This window comes from Pezoporus flaviventris, unplaced genomic scaffold (genome assembly GCF_033815535.1).
Source record: "Pezoporus flaviventris isolate CSIRO_AGI_PZ_B2104156 unplaced genomic scaffold, CSIRO_AGI_Pfla_v1 ptg000015l, whole genome shotgun sequence".
NCBI classification, from domain to species: Eukaryota; Metazoa; Chordata; class Aves; order Psittaciformes; family Psittacidae; genus Pezoporus; species Pezoporus flaviventris.
The window spans coordinates 39,406,892-39,426,241 of record NW_026892563.1 but is presented as its reverse complement, the minus strand read 5'-3'; the positions used below and the strand labels follow the sequence as shown (position 1 = coordinate 39,426,241).

Below are 19,350 nucleotides of genomic sequence, written 5' to 3'. Positions count from 1 at the left end.
AAAATGCAATAAAACCAGATTAAAGACAAGGACATGGAATAGCTAAATAAATACTGGTTTTGCTTGACTATATAGGGATACTGAAAATTAAGGTCACAGAAGCAGCTCTTTTATAACCTCAGCAGGATAATTACATATAAGTTTCAAAATATCTGAAGCAGGCCTACAAGGATGCTGGAGAGGGGCCCTTCATCAAGGACTGCAGTGAAAGGATAAGGGGTCAGAACTACTGATCCCATGGACTGAATGAGTCCGTAATTTTATGCAAAATATAGAATCACAGAATGTTTTGGGTTGGAAAGGACCTTAAGATCATCCGGTTCCAACCCCTGACACGGGCAAGAACACCTCACACGAGACCATGTCACCCAAGGCTCTGTCCAACCCAGCTTTGAACACTGCCAGGGATGGGGCAACCACAGTTTCTCTGGGCAGCAGGTTTCAGTGTCTCACCACCCTCACAGTGAATAATTATTTTTTCCTGTATCTAATCTAAATCTCCCCTCTTGCAGCTTGAAGCCGTTCCCCTTTGTCCTATCACTGCATGCCCTTGTAAGAAGTCCCTCTCCATGTTTCTTGTAAGCCTCTGTTAGGCAGTGGAAGCTACTATAAGGTCTCCCTGGAGTCCTCTCTTCTCCAGAAGACTTAGACTATGCTGTCCAGAAGACTTAGATGATCAGGTGATGTAATTCATCTACCATGATTGTTTACCCTAAGACAAAAGAAACTGCCTACTGAAGCACCTGTATTTTTCCATCAACTATGGAACACATAACAGTTAGTGTAATTTTACATTCTATTTAGTATTAAGATTTTTTCTGAAGCCTACTATCACAAAACACTTTAAAGTCATTTAGCCAATCCTAAACTCACAGGACTCATTCACCCAAGGGACAAAAACAAGGGCAGAAAAAAAGGTAGCCTGGCACTGATATCTACCTGTGCTTAGATACAGAGTCAGAGCTGTGCAAATGCTGTTACTACCTGGAGCAGCAGGCTAGCAGCATGGTTGTCTCTCTCCTTGTAACATTAGGTAAACATAAAAGAATTTAGGATTTAGGAGGAAGACTGATGGAGGAAGCAGCCACCACAATCCGGTACTTACATTTCACAAAGCAAAAGCACAACCAGAAGAACATTGTATCACTGCTAGCACTGAAACTGAACTACATAGTTTCATGCTTTTTCCTTTGCTGTAACTGGGGCATCAACACAGGAATTACTGAGCATTAATGATTCCTAACAAAAAAGACAGCCAGCTGCATAGTCACTTCAAGATCCAAAAATTTCAATGCATACATGCCAAAGAGAAGACTGCCTACCATTAAACAGCTATAATTAGGATTATGCTAATAATGACAAATTGATGATAATCAGTCAGTTCTGATAATCAGTGACTAGTTTGCATTCAAATGATGAAAGACAGCAACACAAGTAAACTCAAGTTTACTCAAAATCAGAACTATTCCTTTCAGTAAGGTGATAATGTACTAGGGATGAATGATAAAGAGGCTGTTAACCATCAGAAACAGATACAGATTATCTCCAAATTCAAGACATGGTCAGATATGAGTAACATCTCAGACTACTCTCGAGTACAAATTGTGGCATTTCTCTCTTTTGGCTTTTTTTTTGCTTACTACAGTTATATTAAAACAACTATAAAGAGGCAAGGTTTAGATTGGATATTGGGAAAATCTTCACTGAAAGGGTTGTCAAGCATTGGAACAGCCTGCTCAGGGAACCGCTGGAGTCACCATCCCTGGAGGTATTTAAAAGACATGTAGATGTGGCACTTGGGGACATGGTTTAGTGGTGGACCTGGCAGTATTAGGTTTATGGTTAGACTCGATCTTAAAGTGCTTTTCCCGCCTAAATTATTCTATGATTCTCTAAAGTGCTGAAGAGTGCTTTAAGGATCATTCAAGGTTCTTCACATCTTCTGCTCACACTCTTGTGAAGTATGAAATATGCATGAAGATTTTTAAAGTACTACATTCTCAGTAGAAAAGTTTCATAGATCAGTATGTTCTTGACACTGAGAAATGGAGCTGGCACCACCCTGTCCCGAGATACAAATCAAAGCTTTACTGCGAGGTCCTTGAGAACATTAACTGTCATGTTCTCAAGAAAAGACAGAAAACCTTGACAGAGTTGTTTCACCACGCTTAATGTGCATTTAGAATAGCCTCCAGAAATTTTGGCAGTACTTGACTTAATTTTCTCTTGGTATGGGCATTGAAGTAGAATTGTGATGAATAAAGAAACAATTACCTCTCCATAAAACAATAGTTACGTTTTTCCTGTAGCCTAGATGAAGGATTTGAGGGATGCTGATCTTCTCAGGGCTACAGGTTCCTCCTCACTGCCTTCCTCAGCCCAACTAGAGGAAGTAGCAAGGTCAGGTTATCTTTTTCCTTGTGACGTAGTTCCTTACCGTCCTCAGACTGGAAATCAACCCACTGAGCATGTTTTTTGTATGAGTCAGAATCAATTTGTTTATCATTAAGTCCAACTGTGTGGATGCACAACAAATGTGATGAATTGTTCAGAATGGCTTTAGCTCAGTACAGTAGTGACTGTAAAATTATATACAGAAGTGACCAAGCACAAAATACCTCAACAGCTTCTCCTTTGAGGCAATCTGCAACTATTGCCATTTTGTAAATATCCTTGGGACTAGTGTGACAAATCCAAGTCATTGAAATCATAGTTTAACAGCAGTGCTAGCAGCTCATAATATAAAAATACTAAGCATACTAAACAAAGTATGCTTTTCATGGCTATTAGTTTTTGAAGGGAATTTGTATTTTCCTTACTTTGTCTTTTATTGACTGTGACTAGGAAGGCAGCAAAGCATGGGTATCTTATGCAGGTAGCTGATGTTTTCTGCCCATCCCTCAAGGCAGTAGGGAGTAAAATGCTAGAGCTAGTAAAATTGTTTCTACAGGGCTTAGTGGAAGCACATGAATACCTACACACAGGCACTCTCTACTGTACATTCTGTACCAATTTTAGTTAGATGACATGAGTTGCCTACGTCACTTCAGCTTGGATTTTTAAAGATGAAAAAATTAAAAACTATGCACAAAATAGCTACTGTTCTGTTCTTTTGTAGTTTTGTCAGCTTCACGAAGGTTCAGACTTGCTCTAAACACCTGGACTGATGCTCCTTAGATGCTTGAAGAGTGCCATTGATCTGGAATAAGATGCATGTGAAGGTCTGCTGCAAAAGGGAGGAAAAACTGCAGCAGTTCAACTGGGGAATAGCAGGTACACATAATGCATCCAAAAATCAGTAAGTGCTTCTTAAGAAAGAGAGATCCTGTTTATGTTGATGTAGCTCAAACATAACTCTGATCTAATAAGGAGAGCTATGCATATTCTCCAGTATTTTTTGTTCCAGTGAAATTTGTAACCATGGGTGCTATGTATCAAAAGATAAAAGATTTTCTTAGCGCTTGTTACCTCATTTCTGTAGTACCTCATTTCTGTACAGCTCATTTCTGGAGTAGATTTCTTAGGTCTGGGTTCTATTCACATGTTTTTACAGCAAATGAAATCATATTGTCCTTTGTATAGAACCTGGCTTCATCCCCAGACAATGGTATACGGCTCTGTTATACTTTATAATACAAGGAGAAAGCCACCTTTGGATACACAAACACATTCAGTGTGTATTCTGAAAGGTTTTCCGTAGCATTTGTTTAGCCACTTTCTTCTAGTCTTACACATGCTAAAATATTTTGATGTCAACATGCCACATATGCCTCATCTGTATTTTATTTCTTGGACTGCACAATCTATCCTAATGCTGAGCAGAACACAGTACCCTTTTCAAATGCAGTGGTAATGCTTTAATATTGCCAAATAAATCCCGACTTTTCAAGAAGCTAAAAAACAAAGTTAGAAGCTAGGTTGCAAGATTTCTAACAAGTTTATCAGGAGTATATCTGGTTTTTACATACCAATGTATTTGACTTCCTCTTCCACTTTCCCCCGTCGCTTCAATTCGGTTTTCTTTTTAACAGTGCCTGGTGCTTGAGGGCCTCCTTCTGTCTTTTTTCCTTTCTTTTCTTTCTCAGCTGCCTTGGCACTAGGGAGGCTCTCCCTCTTGCCAAGCCGTTTAGTTTTCTCTTTCCCTCCATCTTTTTCTTTTTGTTGTTCTTTTGCCTGACAAGATTAATAAATTCTCGTTGTAGCCTTCATGAAGAACAAAGGGCTGTAAAATTGTAGTACTTTAACTTTTTTATTTGAATACTTTGCCCTCTCAGCCACTATAATGTTGATGTAGTAAAGCTGTCTTGAGCACTCTGCTTTATCCTTCTCAAACACAGCATTGTTTATTATATTCTTACTAAATCATAGTGTTAAGTCTTGACATTAAAAAGGAACTGTGAGGTGTAGGTAGGCATTATACCTACAAAACTAATGAAACATTCTGGTAGAAAGATGAGTAAAGAGTTGAATAAAGAATCCCTGTGCTTTAGTTGCTGCCACTACAGCACTTGCATCAGCCAGAAACCTGCCCTGGACTGAAGGAAAATAAGACAAAACCTCAATTTCTGATAAGACTTCAGCCTCTCTGTTAACACTCTTGAGTATGGTGTAAAATGGTACCAGCACTGTTTTCCTTTGATCCAAATATCTGTCCACTATAAACTAGAACCAAGACTTTGTGCTCATTTCACACAGGATATTACTCAGCCATTCTCATTATTTTCAAACAAAACCACCTACATTAAGTTCTGCTCCGTAATTTAAGAGTAAAGAATGAAAAAAGGTCTTGTAAGTATCCCAAAGCCTCACTCTATAAATCCAGAAAGCTCAGAGCTAGTCTGAAATTCAAATAATCCAAAATATATTAAGGCAAAGGTGCTAGAAGAGCAGGAAAGCCTCCATCTTGTATCTACTCAGCAGCAGTACTACACACTAACTATGCAAGAATGACATTTAAGGATTGTAAAGCTAAATTAAATACAGTAAAATGATATTAAAGCACCATTACTATCCTGCTGGTGTCACTTTAAAGGCTATTAAAGGAGAAAAGCTCTCCATGCAAATGAGATAGGGCAGTTTACACAGTTGCTTTTCCTAGATCCCGCTGGAAAAGCAGACTTTCCAGCTGTAGAGCTTGTGTTTAGTTGGAATTCAAAACCGAAGCAGAAAATCTTTTCCTGCTTCTCCCTTCTTCATGCATTCCCTTTCTGTAAATTCAGAAATGCCTTCAACAGATTCTTAAAAAGAATTTGTGCTGTGAAATGGGGGACTTGAATGATTTCATTATTTTCTTTCAAGTTTATTCCACTTTGGACATTTCAAATCAAATATTTTGATACTGTTGCTTTGAGTTCTAGGCTGAGAAACACATCAAAACAAATGATACAGTCATCAGATTACTAAGTTCACAATCAGCTTTATCTATCGCATCGGCATTGTTTTATGTAAGTCAGTCTCAAATAACCAGAGACATTTCTGAACTTGGAAAGACTCCAACATAGAACACTAGTTGACCTTAATACCTTAGGAAGTAAAGATTTCTCCTTTCTAGGACTCTTTCCTTTCCACTCAATGTTGTATTTGTCTTTCCCTACAAGATGCAGCTTTTTGTGGAGTTCCTCATCTTCCATTAGCTTCACATTCTGTAATTTTGTTATTTTAAGATTCAGATTACAGAATCTTACCACCTGAACCTGTTCACTAACTCAGAAGCACTTCTCTTCTGCAGATTAATTTCAATGCATGCACCTGTCAATGCATCGCAAGCTTCTCCTAATGAAATGCAGACATTTCATAATAGCTTATTTTTGTTTATGCACTTGCTGGTTTACTTCTGCCAACTCATTCTATTAACTGGTGTCTATTCTAGAAAACAATAGACAGTTATGTTGGCTTTCTGGGAACTGATCTGCTAGCAAAATCCTGGTTTCAACCCCGAGTTGTTGGCAATGGAACTTGTACAAGTGAGTTGGAAAGGATTAAAAATTTTATGGCAGGCAATTTAGAGCAAGAATTCTAAATGAAAAGCCAGTTTCTGCCCATTCTGTGCTGCAAATAGCAGTACAAATAGCCATGAGCCCTTCCCATTCTTGACTCTTTGTCCTTCAGCTGCTGCTCTAGTCTTTGCTTGTCACGCTCTGATGTAGATATAAACCAGAGGTGACAACTTTGTCCAGATTGCTTGGCTACATCAGAAGAGAAACTGCAAGTTCCAGAAATTCTTCAACCTTCAATACCAACTATCATCAGATTCTCCAGGGAAATAGTATTATAGTTACAGGAGTAATCTTGCCAAATCAAAGCTAAAGGCTCCATCTTAATATTGAAGTGCCTAACCTTTAAACTTCAAATTTTTGTTTTGCAGTTTATTTCTTAGCCTTGACTGATATCTAAGAGAAAAACCACCTTTTCTCAATTCACTATAAAAAAATCTGCTCTATAGCTTCAGCTTCTCATTTCTCTTCAGATGGAAAACATTATTTTTTTTTTTTCTCAGATTCTTCATATGTTTCTGTGGCTTACCTTATCATTTGCTAATCTAATAATAATCTAGTAATTGGAGCTTTGGAGCAAGTCCAGAGGAGGCCACGATGATCAGAGGCTGGAGCACCTCATGTATGAGGACAGGCTGAGAAAGTTGGGGCTGCTCAGCCTGGAGAAGAGAAGGCTGCGTGGAGACCTCAGAGCAGCTTCCAGTATCTGAAGGATACTGGAGAAGTACTCTTAGTCAGGGACTGCAGTGATAGGACAAGGGGTGAAACTGAAACAGGAGAAGTTACACATAAGGAAGAAGTTCTTCCCTGTGAGGGTGGTGAGGTGCTGCCACAGGCTGCCCAGAGAAGTGGTAAATGCTCCATCCCTGGCAGTGCTCAAGGTCAGGTTGGACAGAGCCTTGGGTGACATAGTCTAGTGTGAAGCATTCTTGCCCATGGCAGGGGGTTGGAACTGGATGATCTTAAGGTCCTTTTGAACCCAGACCATTCTATGATTCTATGATTGACCTTACAATTTGCTAATCTATTTTGCAATAGAATACTGTGGGAACAGGACACAGGTTTATCACCTAGAATTTAATATTCTTGTCCTTGTGCACTATACTTTATCCATCGAGTACTCCCACAAGTAGAATTATTGTTAAAGAAACTTACAGACTTTTCAGCTACACAAAATCTATGAAACTGCTTTCTTCTTGCACCTTTTACATGCACAGACTGCTTACGCCTACATGTCAACTCATTTTACATTATAGTTTTTGCTCAATTAAGAGAGTAAAACTATTGCAGCAACTATATGACTTCCCAAGAACAGTCTTCAACTGCACGAATGTTTGCTGGAAAAGGACTATCTAGCAAAGACCAACTGTTCAGTAAGTTGTTGAAATGTACTACTGACAACTTCTTTTTGCTAAATTACAGATGTTAGAAAGCAGTTAGAAAAGTGATCTGTGATTCTGTGCAAACTTGGTGAAATTCCTCCTAGAAGAAATAAGCAATTTGACTGAGGCAATCTTGGAGCTAGCAGTGATGATCTCGGAGAATACATGGCAGCAAGTTTTGGGAACACTTGAAAATGTGCTACCCAGTTCTGAGAAGCAGACTTCAAGATACAAACTATTTGGAGAGAGTTCAGAGGAGTGGAACAAGCATAATCAAAAACTAGAAACCATGGCACATATTTGGGTTTGTTTAGTTAAATATGTAATAGATTTCTGGAGAATGGAGGGGAAGAACTGTTGTCCTTATACACAGCAAGAGACAAAGAGGTAACAGGTTTAAATTGGATACGGTTCATACGCTTAGAAACCTTTTCCAAATGGCTATGTTGCAGAAGTAGTCAAGCAGTAATACTGACTGCTGTAGAAAAGCTAAAGTACAGCAGTGGAAGGTTTTAAAAGAACCAGTTCAACAAACATCTGCCAGGATTAGTTCATGTAAATTTCATCCTGCCTTAGTGCAGAGGATGTAAAAGATAACTTCTTCACATTTCCTCCGGAGAGGTGATTCACGATAGTAACTTCTTCATAGCGCTGCTCTGCATCTGTCCTTGATACTTTTCCTACCTTTTCTTCAGAAGAGACATTCAGCTGAAGTAAGTTTTCAGCTTTATTTTCTACTGGGCCTAAGACTGTGCTAAGAAACTGCTTCTCCCTCCAGCACAAGGTTCTTGGAGTGTATTTTTTCTTTCTTTTCTTCTCCCCCCCCATCTCACCTGCATTTGAGGAATGGAGAGCTTCTTACCCGAAATCTAATTAACTTAAAAAAAAGATACATTTCTATTAACATCTTTCTTCAATTACAGATCTAGGAAGCTAGGCATGAGGAGAAAGTTGAATTTATGAACTAGACACTAGAATAGAGGTGCCTTCCTAAAGTTAATTAAGCATCTTCCCTAAGACATACTATAGTACCTTCTTTTCAGCTTCTCTTCTCTGAAGGTCCTTCTCTTTGAGACAAAGCAGTTGAAATTTCAACAGCTTTCCAGTTAGTGTTACTGGAATTTCTTCACCGTTATCCAGAAGGGCTTTGGCTACTTCTAACACCTGCAGGAAAACAAACAAACAGAATAACTATAACTCATTTTAATATTGCACTTGACACATATCTTGCATGCTGAAATGAGGAAATGCTCTCTCACATTGGTACAACGTATGGGTGAAAATGAGCACATGTTCAGAAAACCACTGTATCAGTAAGATGCCTGCCTATTTTTTGTTTCCTAAGACCTCAAATGAAGTTATATTTGCTACAATATGAGACAAAAATAAAACAGAGACAACTTCTACAATTTATGTAAAGGTCAACAGACACTTCTCACAGTAAAAATGTCATTTTTTTTCAGGCTTTAAACAAAGAAGCAACATCAAGCAACTATTTAATATAAAGTAATAAACTTAAAGACATTGAACAGATAGCAAATGAAGGGGAATCGTTTGGAGTGCTGTTTGCAAAGTAACCAGTGTCTGAGGCACTAGCTCTGAATGAAGGATAAAAACTTCTTGAAGGGAATTTGAGAGGGTCTGTCTTCATGAAAATATCCCCCCCTCCCTGTGTAATTCTGATTCTGCTGGTATGCAGCCTAATTGGGGTGAAATAAGGCTATTGAGTTTTCTTCGGGCGATGACAGCAGCAGGAACATACAGCTGCATTGTCCAGATGTGTGGCATTGACAGGCTGTTTTATGACTATGTTTTTTACAGCTTGTTTCCACTAAATTTCATACAACTCACTAACATCTGGGCTGTTTTCCTTGGAGCCTCATAACCACTTTATTTACTGTGAAAAAAATAAAATAACATAAAAATACCATAAAAAGTTGTTATATGTTTCTTTTCACTTGCGTTGTCTCCGTGATAAACTTCACCTATGTAGGAAGCGCTGTTGAGGAATAATACAACCATAATATTTTTCTACTTTTGTTTTTAAGCAACCATCAGCTTTATTTTATAACCATGGGCTAAATTAGGTGTTACTCAAATGTTCTGACATGTTTCTCTTTTCTCCCTCTTGGAGCAATTACAGTGGGCACATATGGTGTCAATTTTGCTTGCTAACATTCAGACAATGAAGGTGCACACTGCATCTCACTGAACTGTGTCTTGTCTAATGCAAACACCACCATTAGCTTTGAGCTTTCATAGCTTCTTGCTCAGCATAGAAATTCTCACTTCTCAAGTAAAACTTAGGTAAACAAATGCAGCCACTAAAAATGCTTCTTTGAATAAAACAAAGCCAAAATCCAGACTGTTACATGCCAAATTATTGTTTCATACAAATTAAAGCAAAATACAGAAATATCTTTAAATTCAGATTTTGCTGAAATCCCATAACAAGGACAGTAACAACCAAAACAAAACCTCCCAAAGCAATTATGCCACCCCTCCAACACCAAAAACCTGATGATCTCCTTAACATACACATAGAATCACAGAATAGTTAGGGTTGGACAGGACCTTAAGATCATCCAGTTCCAATCCCCTGCCATGGGCAAGGACACCTCACACTGACCACGTCACCCAAGACTCTGTCCAATCTGGCCTTGAATGCTACTAGGGATGGAGCATTTACCACTTCTCTGGACAACCTGTGCCAGTGTGTTACCACTCTCACAGTAAGGAACTTCTTCCCTATATCCAGCCTGATCTTCCTTATATCTAACCTGAAAATACATCATGGTTAAAATCAGCTCTGCTTTATATCTTTTGTATGCAGAGTAAGACTACTTACTGGCCACTATCTCTACAAGCCATCCATAGAAGGCTTCTGGAAAGATTCCCATTGACTTTGGAGTCATGGCAGAAAATCAAGGCCGTGTAACAAAGAAACTTAAAAACTCCCACAGACTGTGGGCACACTAGGAATTAATAGCTATTCCAAAAGCAAGTAGTCCCCCAAAGCTAGCTACGCAAATCTGTGCTCTGAAAGGAAGAGACTTTGGTAGAACTGACATAATGATTTCCTTTAGAGAAAAATACCAATCTCAAACAGGTATTTTTGCAGCAGTGGCGTTAACAGTCTATGGAAAGGGATGCTTCCCAATTGCCTAACCTAGATGAGTTGCACATTTCTTGAAAAACAATAGAGGGGAAACATGGATTCTGGAAGGATTCCTCAAAAGAGTATATATAGTAACCCTGCTTGATGGCAGTTGCTGATTTATTGTTTGTGGAAGAAGAATCGCTTCAACTCTTTTACAACCCATTCTTCCTGAGAAGTTCAAAGCATTTCACCAGTCAAAAGCAATGCATCATAACTATTCCTATTTTGTAGGTAGACAATGCAGAAATTAAAAGACAAGTCCAAGGTGTATAGTGAGCTGAACGACTCTGAGTGGGTTGGAAGGACAAATTTTCTTATGTGTGGCATTAGAGAAGTATAAACCAAACTATCTAACAGAAGTATGCTCCATGCCTGTGAAGAGAAGTCAGATAAGACAAAGACAACATGAACACGCTACATCTGGCAATACAGAGAAAGCAAATAGTTTGCATACGGCAATGTAAAATCTGCTTTATGCATAAGCAAATAAAAACCAAACCCTCATCACTGATAATTTAAAGTCAGAACATAGATCAATCCATGCATAGTAGATAAAAGAAACTAGATGTATCACACTTACGTATGTTTACTTCATCTGTGGTCCTGGGAGTTTTATTCAGACACCTGGCATAAACAGTTAAGAATCCACAGGGCCTCAAATTAAAGAAAGATAAAAGCTGAGACAAAGACTTGGTAGGAGAACAGAAGGAATTTTTTTGGGATACTATGAAGTGGATTCATTTCAGATTGGCTGTCCTTCATCCCTCCAGTGACGACCTTTTTCTTATGTGAGGAACCATGGAAACTTGGATGGACAAACTCAGTTAGGCAGGGCTCTTTTCCTTTAAAGGAAGAGGAAACTTAGCATTCCTCACACAGCAGGGGTCACATTTGTGAAGTGCAGAAAGGCTTCAGTGATGCAGTATTTGATCTCATATGGTGGCAGTATGAACCATGCAGAGATTTAGCCGCCTGGTGCAAAGGGCATGTATTTCAAGCTATTCAAACACTACATGAATGCTTGTAAGTGACACTACTGTTGGCAGATGGCAGCACCATTGAGACAGGAGATGGATTTAAAGTTAGGGAAACATTTAAAGCTAGCATCTTTATGGTATCTTTCTTTGAAATGCCTTCTTTTCAATATACAGAACCACTGTGGCAGCTAAATTATAATCAGAAAAGCTTTCAAAGTCATAAATTGCATTATCAACTTTATAGTTTTATCACTACCTGGAAGCAGTAGCATCACTTGCTATGTATGCATAGTGGTCAGCCCATTTCAGAGTGTAGCTTTCCTATATCCAGGGTGAACATTTTAAACCCCTGTGCTCCCTCTTGTTCTTGATACTGTAAGAAATCCAAGCCACCTCATATACCTCGGACTCACGTAACACTTTCTAAAAGAAATGTAATGGTTCCTAGAAGAGCTCCTCAGTAATTAAAATCCCTTAGTAGGTAACACAGTTCAAAGTCACTTTGAAGCAGGAGAGATCTCGGTCAAGAGACTATGTGGATTACACACACCAATCAAGTTCTTATTTACTGTTCAAATGTATTTTTCTGAGCACAAAAATAAAATATGTGTGTGTGGGAAGCAACCTGCATTTACTACAATATGCCATCAGTATCATGAAAACCTCACAGGCAGCTTTCAACACAGACTAGGGAACAAAAACTGCATGTGTCATACTGATACATTTCTTTTGTTCAAAGAAAACTTCTTTACACATGCTATTAAACAGTTCTGAATTGCTGTAGATTCATTGACTATAGCATGCTATGATCAATCATTTTGATCAATCATGGTATGGCCCAGCACAAGCAATCCAGGAGGTTTTTCGATTGTGTGGAAGATAATTTCCTTCTGCAAGTAATAGAGGAGCCGACAGGAGAGGTGCCGTGCTTGACCTCGTGCTCACCAACAGGGAAGGGCTTGTTGGAAATGTAACGCTCCAGGGCAGCCTTGGATGCAGCAATCACGAGATGGTCGAATTTGAGATCCTCAGGAAAGTGAGAAGAGCATGCAGCAAGCTCACTGCCCTGGACTTCAAAAGAGCAGACTTTGGCCTCTTCAGGAACCTGCTTAGTAAGGTTCCATGGGATATAGCCCTAGAGGGCAGGGGGGCCTAAGATTGTTGATTGATATTCAAGGATCACCTGCTACAAGCTCAGGAGTGTTGCATCCCAGCTAGAAGGAAGTGCAGCAGGAGGGCCAGGAAACCTCCTTGGATGGATAAGGAGCTGCTGAGGAAAATTCAAATGAAAAAGAGGTTTATAAAAGGTGGAAGCAAGGGCAGGCAGCCTGGGAAGAGTACAGGGATGTTGTCTGGGAAGCTAGGGACCAGGTTAGGAAAGCTAAGGCCCAGTTAGAATTAAACTTGGGTAGGGATGTTAAGGATAACAGGAAAGGATTCTACAGGTACGTAGCAAATGAAAAACAGACTAGAAACAACACAGGCTCCCTCTGGAAGCTCTCGGGAGAACTAGCTACACAGGATTTGGAGAAGGCTGAGGTTCTGAATGACTTCTTTGCCTTGGTCTTCACTGGCAAAGGTTCTGACTGCACCACCCACGTCTTGGAAGGTAGATGCAGGGACTGTGATAATGAAGACCTCGGGCCCGCTGTAGGAGAGGATCTGGTTCGAGACCATCTTAAAAACCTGAACATGCACAAGTCCATGGGACCTGATGAAATCCATCCACGGGTCCTGAAGGAGCTGGCAAATGAAGTTGTTAAGCCACTGGCCATCATACTGGAAAAATCCTGGCAGTCAGGTGAAGTTCCCGACGACTGGAAAAAGGGAAATATAACCCCCATTTTCAAGAAGGAGAAAACGGATGCCCCGGGGAATTACAGACCAATCAGTCTCACCTCTGTGCCTGGCAAAATCTTGGAGGAGATTCTCCTGGAAGGCATGCTAAGGCACATGAAAAACAACAAGGATGCTTGGTGACAGCCAGCATGGCTTCACCAAGGGGTAGTCCTGCCTGACCGATTTGATGGCCTTCTACGATGGGGCTATGGAACTGATGGACAGGGGTAGAGCAGTTGATGTCATTTACCTGGACTTGTGCAAAGCGTTCAACACTGTCCCACACAACATCCTTGTCTCTAAATTGGAGAGACATCAATTTGATGGATGGACCACTCGGTGGATAAAGAACTGGGTGGATGGCCGCACGCAAAGAGTTGTGGTCAATGGCTCAATGTCCAGCTGGAGACCAGCAACGAGTGTGTCCCTCAGGGATCGGTGTTGGGACCGGTCTTGTTCAACATCTTTGTCACTGACATGGACAGTGGGATTGAGTGTGCCCTCAGCAAGTTTTCCGATGACACCAAGCTGTGTGGTTTGGTTGATACCCTGGAGGGAAGGAATGCCATCCAGAGGGACCTTGACACGCTTGTGAGGTGGGCTGATGCCAACCTTATGAAGCTTAAGCATGACAAGTGCAAGGTCCTACAGCTGGGTTGGAGCAATTCCAGGCACAGCTACAGGTTGGGCAAAGAGGAGATCCAGAGCAGCCCTGTGGAGAAGGACTTGGGGGTGCTGGTCAATGAGCGCCGGCAGTAGGCGCTTGCAGCCCAGAAAGGCAACCGTATCCTGGGCTGCATCAAAAGGAGCGTGACCAGCAGGTCGAAGGAGGTGATCCTGCCCCTCTACTCTGCTCTTGTCAGACCTCATCTGGAGTATTGTGTGCAGTTCTGGTGTCCTCAACATAAAAAAGGACATGGAACTGTTGGAACAAGTCCAGAGGAGGCCACGAGGATGATCAGGGGACTGGAGCACCTCCCATATGAAGACAGGCTGAGAAAGTTGGGGCTGTTCAGCCTGGAGAAGAGAAGGCTGCGTGGAGACCTCATAGCAGCCTTCCAGTATCTGAAGGGGGCCTATAGGGATGCTGGGGAGGGACTCTTCATTAGGAACTGTAGTGACAGGACAAGGGGTAACAGGTTCAAACTTAAACAGAGGAAGTTTAGATTGGATATAAGGAAGAAGTTCTTTCCTGTAAGGGTGGTGAGACACTGGAATGGGTTGCCCAGGGAGGCTGCGAATGCTCCATCCGTGGCAGTGTTCAAGGCCAGGTTGGACAGAGCCTTGAGATGGTTTAGTGGGAGGTGTCCCTGCCCATGGCAGGGGGGTTGGAACTAGATGATCTTAAGGTCCTTTCCAACCTTAACTATTCTATGATTCTATGATACTGTGTTTCTATTTAGCACTCTGACTGTCTGGAAATAGTTTAAATAGGATTGAAGTGGTTTCTGAAGAACTACAGAACCCAAGCCTCTTTAAAAAGGGAGATTGGAACAGTCTGCTCTGACCTGTGCTCAGGTCACAGCAGACCTCAGAAGCACAGGTACACTAATATGAGCAAATCTGGACATGTTGACTTTTCAGTGGCATGAAACTGCCCAGCAAGTCTTTCCACTGTGGAGCAGAACAGAATCACAGAATCCCCCCCCAATAGTTTGGGTTGGAAAGGACCTTAAAATTATCCAGTTCCAACCCCCCCCGCCATAGGCAGGAACGCTCCACACTAGACCATCTCGCACAAGGCTCTGTCCAACCTGGACTTGAACACTGCCAGGGATGGAGAATCTACCACATCCTTGAGCAAGCTGTGACAGTGCTTCACCATCCTCACAGTAAAGAACTTCTTCCTTATATCTAACCTGAACTTTCCCTATCTAAGTTTGAACCCATTACCTATTGTCCTATCACTACAATCCATGCTAAGGAGAATATTTTATGCTTCTGAGAAGTAAATTGTCCCCAGTAATTTCAGCCAGTTGGATCCACTCAATGAACACCACAAAAGTAAAGGACTTAAGTCATGCTTCTCTAACATTGCATCTGGCTAGCAAGAGAACCCACTCAGAGACAGAACAAAAACATTTAAGCAGCAAAGTTGTCTCATCAGCCCTTGTTCTGGCAGAACCCACCAAGCTACATCATGCCAGAGTTTTCAAAGCCACCTCAGAACCTGTGGGCCAGGAAGCCACAATGGCCTCGCCAGCTTGGTAGCACGGAACTCCTAGGCAGGATCTTTCCTCCTGGATCCAGTTCTGCAACAGGGCTTTGGACATTTGACTTTCTTCCTTTGGTGACAAAGGATTCTGGGACTAGTTGATCTACTTGAGAAAAACGTCTTACATAAAATTGTCCTTAATTAAGCAGTTCTAGTCACCTGAAATTCCTGAAGGCAACAAAACCGAGAACAGCATTTCCTTTGGCTGCTCCAGAAAGTCCCTCTACCCAGTTAAGGATGACATTCTTACAGACATAACTGCTGTTTGCTCTAGTTATTCAGAGATTTCAACAAAACCTCCACAGGAAAAGCAGAGAACTTTATACCAAGCTGCATGCATGCAGGAAACCTTATCATCTAGGAAGCAAAATCAGAGTCCCACCAGTGTTCTAAAGCAGGTTTTAAATAGACAGATGAATTTCAAAAGGTATCAAGTTTCTTTCCTAGAAAATAAATTGTCAGCAATTTTGAGTGTTATGAATGGCTGCAGGCCAAATAATTACAACTAAGTCGTGAAATAATACATGCAGAAGGCACTGCTTCTAGAATCAGGAGTATAAAGAAAATTTGCTATTATGAAATGGAAAGATTAATATGTTCAATTGTCTCATGTAAATAATAGAACCCAACTTCTCAGATTTGAAGAAATAGAAGACTAGAAGACACAGATTGCTCTCCTGCAGGAGCTCGAGACTTTTAGCCCCAGCTTCAGCATTCAGAAATCCTGGAACTTCTAAACTTGGCATATTGTCCTTAGAGGGGTCCCTGTAAAAGGATACTGAGCTGGATAGCCTTTAGAAACTGACTGCAAACTACAGTTTCTGGGACTGACTGGTTCATTGCAACAACAGTTCAGTCTCATGGAATATATTAATCCCAAATGGAAGGCATATAATCTGATAATTTAGAGGACTACAGAGGCCATTATTGATCACGCAGCGGTATCAGATGCTCTGACAATGGCAAAGACTTGTGCAAAAACATGGTGGTATATCTTCATGCTGGGTAATATTTTATTCTTTTTAGGTGGCATGGGTTTCCTATATTTGAAATAAAAATCCCTTTTCTCTTATCTGAGGCTTAGAATTATTTACTTTACACATACCTTTCAGGCCACTAGGATGGCCTATATCATTAAGGCATCGATACTGTACAGGCATATATATATAGAAGACAGAACTAAGCTGTTCTGGAAAGGCAGGTGAATCCAGGTGCATGCCTTTTCTTTTACCAGGACATTTTTTTTTTTCCATTTAGCCAAGTTATGAGAAGGCATTTAACAACAATAATCTATTCTCTTGGATATTGGTACTAGCAAGGCAATTGTCTGTGCAAGCAATTTAGCAAGCGCAAAGTCTACCAGTGAAAGGCATTATGAAGGAAGAATTAAGCTGAACACGAAGGTAGAAGCTCGTGCAGCTTCTTCTCAGTGAGGTCTTGTGAAATCCTCAAGATATCGAAAATCTTAGACTATCTTAACATTATCTAGGAGGAATGCAGATAGCCCAAGTTTGCAGTTCATATGAAGAGGCCAAAGATCTGTGGCCTGGGATGTGACAGCATCTGTTTGGAACAGTTTGGCATAGCATAATCTGTTCCTATTCAGTTGGCAGCAGAGCAAACTGAATTGCTTTTAAAGGTCTCCTGTAAGATAAAGAGTAGAGTAAATCTAACCTCAGCTGATACTGGGAGTCTTCCAAAACTCTCATTCATACTGATAGTCACAAATGCTGAAGACCAACGGGAGTCGTGAAACTTGCTAAACCTGTGCTAACATATTTTTTCCTTTGCATTGTTTTAAGTAAACTGAACTAAATACTTGGACCCAGGAGGCAAAGTCATTAAACTTTCCTCAGAAGACAATAAATATCTCAGGTAAATGTAGCAGCTCATGTAGTGGGATTGTTTACAAAACAGACTATATTCTGTACTATGATGTATCTGGTAGGAGCTTGGTAACAGATGCAACAGAGCTGAAAACAGATGAGTATATAGTGCCCACAGGAGGATATAAAGTTCCTTACCCTTCTCTGGAGCAAGTACCTCCCTAAAAGGCATCTTCATTTAATAACTCCCAACTGTTTCTTGAGCATTAATCCTCTACATATTCATAGTGTAAGGGCCAAGTCCTTCTGCAGTAAAATTCTTTTAACTTGCATCCACACAACAGCACTTGACAAGGACTGACTGGAAAATTGTTCCGTTTTGTTACACCATTTGAGCCTGCAGTATTTGTTTTGTTCTGTACTAAAATGAAAAATAAGATTAAATCTTTCTATCCTTCTCACCATTCAGCATGGCTACCAAAATTGTTTTGACTGTCAAACCCTCTCATCAAAACAATGACACCAGACAAGTTTTGTTTCCTGAGCTGTTCCATTTTACAGCAACTTTTAAAATTAATTTTGTTCTACAGTTCAATGAAAACAATCTTTTATTACAAAATAGAATTCTATTCACATGCATTTTTAGACTGAGAAGGCTGGGTTTTAATATGATTATCTCCAGATTTGATAAAGCCTATTTTTGATCACCAGCCTTTTGGATGGTGTTTTGTCAAAATCTATACACCTCCACAAAAACACCACCTTTAATTGTATGTTTCCATAAGAAACCAAAAGGCTTCCTTAAAAACACTCCTGATTAGCATTATCTCTGAACCTTTTTTCTTCATTGGCACTGACTACTAACAAGCCTTTGCTCCACATGCTGCACATCTCCCAGTAGCTTGTACACTTCTTGGGTGAAAACAGTCCTTGCCATAAGCATTATGTCTGTGACACTAACAGTTCTGTTTTCTCATTAAGCTAAACCTAAGACTTCTGATTTTTCTACCCTAGGTATTTACTATAATCCTTAACACATTTACTATAATCCTCAACTACTCCTTGTCCCCAGCACTGCCCTCTTTTCTTTGTTGTCTTTTCTTTTCCCTGAAGACAATGATGAGCAAGTCTAAAATGGGGACAGTAGAAAGGTGTAAGATAATAGAAAGGTAAAAGGTATTCAAGACCTATTGAGAGATAACATAAAAGTTATTTAGCAACAGAATAGCTATTCTTAACTCATTTCTTGAATGAAATTCATGCCATTGGGGTGAGTAATAGAAGGCAGTTTTGAGTAATTATGCACATGCACACACACATTTAAAAGTATATACGACATAAATCTATATAATTATATAGAATGCAATATAAACATACACACACAGTTCCAATTTAAAGTGGACCTTCTCTTTGCATCATGACACCATCAGCACTTCAAGTAGTTTACCAGCAACAACCCCTACTTCATAGGTCTACATTCCACACACTTCTAGCAAAGCATTAATTCACAGAAATGCTTAAAATTTGCTTTAAATTTACTGCTTCATGGCTAAATTAATTCCACTTCTCTCTCCTTCACTTGTTCATTGTAATGTTTTATTATCCCACAAAAGTTCTTAATATCTTGGCTTATGTATTTTGTGTTGGAAGTGATAGGCGAGGAATCTGTTTCATTTACACCTAGAAAACCCAAGAATCCTTCTGTCTCTGCTACAGCCTATTGCCTACTAAGTCAGGAAGTACTGTGAACATTACACAATTTCCCAAGGATTCTGACATCACAGTCCTTGGGAAAAAATAACAAAGAAAAAAGTCCATGTACCATATAAATAATTATAAACCCATGCAATATTCTATTCTATTCTGCAATAACCTTTTAGTTCTCAAAATGAGCTGTACAAAGCATGAACTAATTTAAGATTTATATGGAAGCACTCAGCTGAACTGGATTTTAATGG

General features: G+C 40.1%; 1 protein-coding gene across 1 annotated transcript in view; it reads right to left on the bottom strand.

Moving 5' to 3' along the window:
• Positions 1-19,350, bottom strand: part of SPAG17 (sperm associated antigen 17) — a 104,787-nt gene that overhangs the window by 72,062 nt on the left and 13,375 nt on the right. Inside the window, exons 4-5 of the mRNA XM_061454195.1 lie at positions 8,408-8,539; positions 3,969-4,173 (exon numbers count right to left, since the gene is read on the bottom strand). Coding sequence (XP_061310179.1) covers positions 3,969-4,173; positions 8,408-8,539 — 337 coding nt within the window. The remainder of the gene's footprint in view (positions 1-3,968; positions 4,174-8,407; positions 8,540-19,350) is intronic.